This window comes from Sylvia atricapilla, chromosome 1 (assembly GCF_009819655.1).
Source record: "Sylvia atricapilla isolate bSylAtr1 chromosome 1, bSylAtr1.pri, whole genome shotgun sequence".
Lineage (NCBI taxonomy): Eukaryota > Metazoa > Chordata > Aves > Passeriformes > Sylviidae > Sylvia > Sylvia atricapilla.
In genome coordinates, this window is record NC_089140.1 from 152158034 (window position 1) to 152166778 (window position 8745).

The 8745-nt window shown below is 51.6% G+C and overlaps 2 protein-coding genes and 1 pseudogene across 2 annotated transcripts; all 3 read right to left on the reverse strand.

The window, feature by feature from the left end:
• Nucleotides 1-1412: 1412 nt before the first annotated feature.
• On the reverse strand, nucleotides 1413-1742 carry LOC136360904 (feather beta keratin-like). The gene has a single exon (XM_066318529.1). It carries the CDS (start codon nucleotides 1740-1742, stop codon nucleotides 1413-1415), a length of 330 nt encoding a protein of 109 aa, XP_066174626.1.
• Nucleotides 1743-4621: 2879 nt separating this feature from the next.
• On the reverse strand, nucleotides 4622-5276 carry LOC136374090 (feather beta keratin-like; annotated as a pseudogene).
• Nucleotides 5277-7829: 2553 nt separating this feature from the next.
• LOC136374158 (feather beta keratin-like) lies at nucleotides 7830-8493 on the reverse strand. The gene is made up of 2 exons (XM_066339435.1): nucleotides 8375-8493; nucleotides 7830-8184 (listed from the first exon to the last, which is right to left on the reverse strand). The coding sequence occupies exons 1-2, from the start codon at nucleotides 8491-8493 to the stop codon at nucleotides 7830-7832; spliced, it is 474 nt and encodes a 157-aa protein (XP_066195532.1).
• Nucleotides 8494-8745: the final 252 nt, after the last annotated feature.

Genomic DNA, 8745 nt, shown 5'->3' on the forward strand with positions numbered 1-8745 from the left:
CCCCAGCGTGGCGGCCTGAGAAAGGTCTGAAGGGCTGGATCCGGAGGCTTGTGGTCAGTGCCCCAAAGTCCAGATGGCAGCAAGTCCCCAGGGCTGTAGGTCTGGAGTTGTGTCCTTTGGGCCAACCCTGACAATCTGACTGGTGCTGGACATCTGCTGGAGCTCATCAAGGGCATCTGCCCAGTGCTGTTTCTTGGGAGGAGTCATCCTGGACAGGAAGGAATATATGAGTATCAAATGGTTTTCTTCTAAGAAATCATCCTTGTGATTGTGGGTGAGAAGAAATGGAGCTTGAGGTGTCCCAGACCCATTGTGGGAAAAGGGACCCCAAATCTTTGTGTCAGGATTGTGAGAAAAGTTGTGACGAAGGACGGAGAGGTGATGAAGCAAGATAAGGTGTCTCCTGCCATCTCTTGGACCCTGATGAGGTCCCATGTGAGGTGTTGTGAGCAGTTCTGGGCTTCCCACATGTACCTGAAAAGGATTTAGTGGAAGAAAACCAGTTCAGGGCCAGAAGGATTCTTAAGAGGCTGGTGGGTCTTTCCCAGAGGAGAGACTGGGAGACCTGGGACTGCCAGGGGCCAAGGCTGGACAGGGGAGTGTCATCAGTGTGTGCAAATCCCTGAGGGAAGAGAATGAAGTCGAGAGGTCCTGCCTGTTCTTGGTAGTGCACAAGTGTGAGACAAGAGGGCAGGGGCACAAGTGAAAACAGCTGGAATTCCATGGGCAAGGCTGACAAGCCTTTTTCAGTCTGGGAGGTTTGTCCCAGAGTAAAAGGTGAGGAGTAGTTAGCCTGGGAGGTCCAAGACTGACCTGTCCAAGGTCCTGGAAATCCGGCTCTTGCTGACCATGACTGAGCAGAAGAGAACGAAGCAGTTTCACTCCCGTGTTCCTTCCTAATTGGATGATGTTGTTCCTGTTTTTCAGGGGAGGATTCGGGAGTCCTGCTGGGAGGAGAATTTCCCAAGTGTGTTGTGGCACAGGGAGACTTAGAGAGAGCCATGAGCAAGAGAAATTTCTTGTGTCCAAGCTTTGATGTAGGAGGTGATGGGCTGGTGTCTCCCCTCAATCCCTGCACCCCATGCCAGTCATGGTTGTTACAAATCATGACGTATTTTCTCAGAAAATTGTGGAGACCTCTGTCCATTGACACCAATGGTCTGTTTATTCCCAGCACTGTGTTGGGTGAAGAGGTGAGACCACTGGAATTCACAAAGATGCGGAGACATGTCAGGCTTTGATGCAGGAAAACTTTATTGAAGAAAAAAAAAAATAGGATGAGACAGGAGAAAGTACTTCAAAGGATCCTGTGTGAGGTAGAAATAAGGCAACCATCAGCCGAGGCGCTTTGCTTGTAGGATCTGTTGTCAGAACAGTGAAGTGGTTGGTGTCAGGGCTGGTGCTGAGACGCCTCAGCAGATGCCCCTTCTGCCGTAGCAGCCCAGGCCTCCCAGGCCGTAGCCAAATCCACGGCCATAGCCAAGGCCGTAGCCAAAGGCACCAAATCCCCCGGAGACGGGCTGTCCCTGGACACTGAGTTCAGTGCCCACGGCAGCCGAGGAGGTGGATCCGACGACGGTGCTCTGGGGGAAGGAGGTCATGATGGGTCCTGGCAGGGTGACCAGCACAGGGGCAGGGTCAATGATGACACGGGAAGCCTGGCATTGCAGGGCACAGGGCTCGTTGCAGCTATTGGCCAGCGGGGTGGGTCCGCAGGGAGTGCAGAGGTTGTTGCAGGCCATGGCTGTGGTGTGGAGGGTCCTGGAAGAGAAGGGGTTAGGCAAGGCTAAAGGTTTGGCGTGGAAGTGGTGGTTATGCAGGAAAGTGAGAGGATTTTATGACGCTGTGAGAAGGCATGTGGGCTGCAGAGGCTGGGGCTGAGTGTGCTGGCAGAGAGGGGCCAGAGGTGCAAGTGGAAAGAGGGTCAGGGGTTTGAGGCTCACCTGGTTGTCAGCAGGAGCAGGAGGAGAAGATCTGAGGAGAAGTGTGTGAGGGAGAGAGGCTCTGGGCTGGCTTTTATGCTGGTCGTGGAGGGGCGTGACAGCCTTGTCCCATGGCCTTGGGGCATTTTCCAGGCAGCAGTTCTTGCCTGGCCCAGCTTAGTCAGTTGTGAATTGAGGAGTGTTTTCTTTACTGTCCTTCTGCATTGTCATGTCCTGCTCTTGAGGCCGTGTCCATCTGACCTTGGCTGCACCCTGAATGAGTTGTTCTTTGGGCGGTTTTGATTGTTTGATGTGTGACAGAGAGGGCTGAATAAACATCCAGAGCCCAGGAGAGGTGAGGTGTCACCAGTGAGGTCATTTTGTTGCTTTCATATGCTGTGGTTTTCAGGTACCTTGTGAAGACTGGGCTCATCCAATTGTGTCTTGAATGAGATCATGTGACAGTAACTGGAAAACCAGATACTGGTCAGGATGGATTTGTTTCCTTTTTATGGTCCATTTGGATTTCAGAAAATTGCAGGACAAGGAATTCTTTCATTTTCAATGTATATTCTGATGTAATTAAGAAGTCAAAATCCCCCACCAACAAACAATATCCGATCCCTTTATGATCATAGCTGGTGAGTGACTTCAATTTTTCAGTTCTGCATTTGCGCTGTAAGGTTTCATATCTCACATCCCTTAAGTCCTAATACTAGGTTCACATTAGTAAACTCAGTACTTGCTATCTGATGGTCCGTGTGCTCCTCTTTCCCTCTTTGTCATGGTATGGACATTTCTCCATGAAATTCTATGATTCCATGTCCTGCTCTTGAGGCCTTGTCCATCTAACCTTGACAGCAGCTTGTAAGCACAAGCAGGTATTTGAGAGGGTTTGCATGGAAGATTGGTGTTAGGCCTGGCCCAATAATCCACCAAAATCTTGGAGAGGTGTGGTGCCATCAGTGAAATCCCACTGTGGCACTGACTCGTGTGCTGTGGTTTGTGGGTGTGTTGTCAAGAGGGGCCCCATTCCCTCCCAGCCCTGTCAGGCTGCTCTGGGATTTGCAGCTGTGCTGCAGCTGTTGCCCCTTCCCTCACATTCCACTGCTCCCCTCCTTGATCCCACCTGGCTGAGGCTGGCACTAGGCCTGACCTCTCCTGTTCACTGTGCACTGTGGATATCTTGGTGCCCCTCCTGCTCGGAAGCTTTTCATATCCAGGGTGAGATAGTTAATTTCTTCGGCTCAGAAACAACCCAGGCAAGTCCGGGTTGTGTCAGTGCCCATCGTGGTGGCCTGAGAAAGGTCTGAAGGGATGGACCTGGAGGCTTGTGGTCAGTGTCCCAAAGTCCAGATGGCAGCAAGTCCCCAGGGCTGTAGGTCTGGAGTTGTGTCCTTTGGGCCAACCCTGACAATCTGACTGGTGCTGGACATCTGCTGGAGCTCATCCAGGTCATCTGCCCAGTGCTGTTTCTTGGGAGGAGTCAACCTGGACAGGAAGGAATATATGAGTATCAAATGGTTTTCTTCTAAGAAATCATCCTTGTGGTTGTGGGTGAGAAGAAATGGAGCAGGAGGTGTGCCAGACCCATTGTGGGAAAAGGGACCCCAAGTCTTTTGGTCAGGATTGTGAGAAAAGCTGGTATGAAGCAGGGGAAGGTGATGAAGCAGAGGGAGGTGACCCTTGCCTTGTCTTAGACCCAGATGACGTCCCATGTGAGGTGTTGTGAGCAGTTCTGGGCTTCCCACATGTACATGAAGATGATTTAGTGGAAGAAAACCAGTTCACGGCCAGAATAATCTTAAGAGGCCGGTGGGTCTTTCCCAGAGGAGAGACTGGGAGACCTGGGACTGCCAGGGGACACGACTGGACAGGGGAGTGTCATCAGTGTGTGCAAATCCCTGATGGCAGAGAATGAAGCAGAGAGGCCCTGGCTGTTCTTGGTAGTGCACAAGTGTGAGAAAAGAGGGCAGGGGCACAAGTGAAAACAGCTGGAATTCCATGGGCAAGGCAGACAAGCCATTTTCATTCTGGGAGGATTGTCCCAGAGTAAAAGGTGAGGAGTAGTTGTCCTGGGAGATCCAAGACTGACCTGTCCAAGGTCCTGGAAATCCATTTCTTGCTGACCATGATGGAGCAAAAGAGAATGAAGCAATTGCACTCCAGTGTTCCTTCCTAATTGGGTGATGTTGTGGTTGTTTTTCGGGGGAGAATTGGGGAGTCCTGCTGGGAAGAGAGCTTCCAAAATTTGTTGGGGCACAGAGACACTTGGAGAGAGGCATGAACAAGAGAGATTTGTTGTGTCCAAGACTTTGGTGTAGGAGGTGATGGGCTTGTGTCTCCCCTCAATCCCTGCACCCCATGCCAGTCATGGTTGTTACAGGTCGTGACGTATTTTCTCTGAAAGCTGTGGAGACCTCTGTCCATTGACACCAATGATCTGTTTATTCCCAGCACTGTGTTGGGTGAAGAGGCGAGACGACTGGAATTCCCAAAGATGCGGAGACATTTCAGGATTTGATGGAGGAAAACTTTATTGAGGGAAAAAATAAATCTGTAGGAAGAGACAGGAGGAAGTATTTAAAAGGATCCAGTGTGAGGTAGAAATAAGGCAACCATCAGCCGAGGTGCTTTGCTTGTAGGAGCTGTTGTCAGAACAGGGAAGTGGTTGGTATCAGTGCTGGTGCTGAGACCTCTCAGCAGATGCCCCTTCTGCCGTAGCAGCCCAGGCCTCCCAGGCCGTAGCCAAATCCACGGCCATAGCCAAGGCCGTAGCCAAAGGCACCAAATCCCCCAGAGATGGGCTGTCCCTGGGCACTGAGTTCAGTGCCCACGGCAGCCGAGGAGGTGGATCCGACGACGGTGCTCTGGGGGAAGGAGGTCATGATGGGTCCTGGCAGGGTGACCAGCACAGGGGCAGGGTCAATGATGACACGGGAAGCCTGGCATTGCAGGGCACAGGGCTCGTTGCAGCTGTTGGCCAGCGGGGTGGGTCCGCAGGGAGTGCAGAGGTTGTTGCAGGCCATGGCTGTGCGGTGGAGGGTCCCTGGAAGAGAAGGGGTTAGGCAAGGCTAAAAGTTTGGCATGGAAGTGGTGGTTATGCAGGAAAGTGAGAGGATTTTATGAGGCTGTGAGAAGGCATGAGGACTGCAGAGGCTGGGGCTGAGTGTGCTGGCAGAGAGGGGCCAGAGGTGCAAGTGGAAAGAGGGTCAGGGGTTTGAGGCTCACCTGGTTGTCAGCAGGAGCAGGAGGAGAAGCTCTGAGGAGAAGTGTGTGAGTGAGAGGCTCTGGGCCGGCTTTTATGCTGATCCTGAAGGGGCGTGACAGCCTTGTCCCATGGCCTTGGGGCATTTTGTGGGCAGCAGTTCTTGCCCGGGCCAGAGTAGTCAGTTGTGAAATGAGGAGTGTTTTCTTTACTGTCCTTCTGCAGTGTCATGTCCTGCTCTTGAGGCCGTGTCCATCTGACCTTGGCTGCACCCTGAATGAGTTGTTCTTTGGGCGGTTTTGATTGTTTGATGTGTAACAGGGAGGGCTGAATAAACAAGCAGAGCCCAGGAGAGGTGTGCTGTCACCAGTGAGGTCATTTTGTGGCTTTCATATGCAGTGGTTTTCGAGTGCCTTGTGAAGACTGGGCTCATCCAATTGTGTCTTCAACGAGATCATGTGACAGTAACTGGAAAACCAGATACTGGTCAGGATGGATTTGTTTCCTTTTTATGGTCCATTTGGATTTCAGAAAATTACAGGACAAGGAATTCTTTCATTTTCAATGTATATTCTGACGTAATTAAGAAGTCAAAACCCCCCACCAACAAACAATATCCGATCCCTTTATGATCATAGCTGGTGACTGACTTCAATTCTTCAATTCTGCATTTAAGCTGTAAGGTTTCATATCTCACATACCTTAAGTCCTAATACTAGGTTCACATTAGTAAAACTCAGTAATTGCTATCTGATGGTCCGTGTGCTCCTCTTTCCCTCTTTGTCATGCTATGGACATTTCTCCATGAAATTCTATGATTCCATGTCCTGCTCTTGAATCCTTGTCCATCTAAACTTGACAGCAGCTTGTGAGCACAAGCAGATACATGAGAGGATTTGCATGGAAGAATGGTGTTAGGCCTGGCCCAATAATCAACCAAAATCTTGGAGAGGTGTGCTGCCATCAGTGAAATCCCCCTGTGGCACTGACTTGTGTGCTGTGGTTTGTGGGTGTGTTGTGAAGAGGGGCCCCATTCCCTCCCAGCGCTGTCAGGCTGCTCTGGGATTTGCAGCTGTGCTGCAGCTGTTGCCCCTTCACTCACATTCCACTGCTCCCCTCCTTGATCCCACTTGGCTGAGGCTGACACTAGGCCTGACCTCTCCTGTTCACTGTGCTCTGTGGATATCTTGGTGCCCCTCCTGCTCAGAAGATTTTTATACCCAGAATGTGATGGTTCTTTACTTCAGCTCAGAAACAACACAGGCAAGTCCAAGTTGTGTCAGTGCCCAGAGTGGTGGCCTGAGAAAGGTCTGAAGGGATGGACCCGGAGGCTTGTGGACAGTGTCCCAAAGTCCAGATGGCAGCAAGTCCCCAGGGCTGTAGGTCTGGAGTTGTGTCCTTTGGGCCAACCCTGACAATCTGACTGGTGCTGGACATCTGCTGGAGCTCATCCAGGGCATCTGCCCAGTGCTGTTTCTTGGGAGGAGTCATCCTGGGCAGGAAGGAATATATGCGTATAAGTGGTTTTCTTCTAAGAAATCATCCTTGTGGTTGTGGGTGAGAAGAAATGGAGCAGGAGGTGTCCAGGCCCATTTTGGGGAAAAAACGGAGCCCAAGTCTTTGGGTCAGGATTGTGAGAAAAGTTGTGACGAAGGACGGAGAGGTGATGAAGCAGGATAAGGTGTCTCCTGCCATCTCTTGGACCCTGCTGAGGTCCCATGTGAGGTGTTGTGAGCAGTTCTGGGCTTCCCACATGTACCTGAAAACGATTTAGTGGAAGAAAACCTGTTCTCGGCCAGAAGGATTCTTAAGAGGCTGGTGGGTGTTTTCCAGAGGAGAGACTGGGAGACCTGGGACTGCCAGGGGCCAAGGCTGGACAGGGGAGTGTCATCAGTGTGTGCAAATCCCTGATGGCAGAGAATGAAGCCGAGAGCTCCTGGCTGTTCTTGGTAGTGCACAAGTGTGAGACAAGGGGGCAGGGGCACAAGTGAAAACACCTGGAATTCCATGGGCAAGGCAGACAAGCCGTTTTCATTCTGGGAGGATTGTCCCAGAGTAAAAGGTGAGGAGTAGTTGGCCTGGGAGATCCAAGACTGACCTGTCCAAGGTCCTGGAAATCCATCTCTTGCTGACCATGATGGAGCAAAAGAGAATGAAGCAGTTGCACTCCCATTTTCCTTCCTAATCGGGTGATGTTGTGGTTGTTTTTCGGGGGAGAATTGAGGAGTCCTGCTGGGAAGAGAGTTTCCAAAATTTGTTGGGGCACAGAGACACTTGGAGAGAGGCATGAGCAAGAGAGATTTGTTGTGTCCAACACTTTGGTGTAGGAGGTGATGGGCTTGTGTCTCCCCTCAATCCCTGCACCCCATGCCAGTCATGGTTGTTACAGGTCGTGACGTATTTTCTCAGAAAGCTGTGGAGACCTTTGTCCATTGACACCAATGATCTGTTTATTCCCAGCACTGTGTTGGGTGAAGAGGTGAGACCACTGGAATTCACAAAGGTGCGGAGACATTTCAGGATTTGGTGGAGGAAAACTTTATTGAGGGAAAAAAGTCTGTAGGAAGAGACAGGCGGAAGTATTTAAAAGGATCCGGTGTGATGTAGAAATAAGGCAACCATCAGCCGAGGCGCTTTGATTCTAGGAGCTGTTTTCAGAACAGTGAAGTGGTTGGTGTCAGGGCTGGTGCTGAGACCCCTCAGCAGATGCCCCTTCTGCCGTAGCAGCCCAGGCCTCCCAGGCCGTAGCCAAATCCACGGCCATAGCCAAGGCCGTAGCCAAAGCCACCAAATCCCCCAGAGATGGGCTGTCCCTGGGCACTGAGTTCAGTGCCCACGGCAGCCGAGGAGGTGGATCCGACGGCGGTGCTCTGGGGGAAGGAGGTCATGATGGGTCCTGGCAGGGTGACCAGCACAGGGGAAGGGTTGATGATGACACGGGAATCCTGGCATTGCAGGGCACAGGGCTCGTTGCAGCTGTTGGCCAGCGGGGTGGGTCCGCAGGGAGTGCAGAGGTTGTTGCAGGCCATGGCTGTGCTGTGGAGGGTCCCTGGAAGAGCAGAGGGTGAGGCATGACAGGGGACAAGAGGGTCAGAGTGTTAGGGATGCTCGAGAGTGAGGGAATGTGGAGGCTGTTGTGGGTCTGTGAGGAGGTGTGAGGGCTGCAGAAGGTGCCCTATATCGTGCTGGAAGAGAAGGTTCTTGGTGTGGAGGGGATCAGAAGGTTCAGGGGTTTGAGGCTCACCTGGTTGTCAGCAGGAGGAGAAGGTCTGAGGAGAAGTGTGTGAGGGAGAGAGGCTCTGGGCCGGCTTTTATTCTGGTCATGGAGGGGCGGGACAGCCTTGTCCCATGGCCTTGGGACATTTTGCAAATGAAAATTCCGTGCTAGTTCAGCCTCCTGAGTCGTGATGTGGGGAGTGTTTTTCCTCCCACAACTCTGCAATTTTATGTCTTACTCTTGAGTCTGCATTCATCTGGTCTTGGCAGCAGCTTTCACTTGAGGATTGTTTTTTAGGAGTGTTTAATTATAAAATGGGTGTCAGGGAGGAATGAATAAACAAGCGGAGTGCAGCAGAATTGCAATGTCATCAGTGAGGTCATTTTGTGACCATCGTG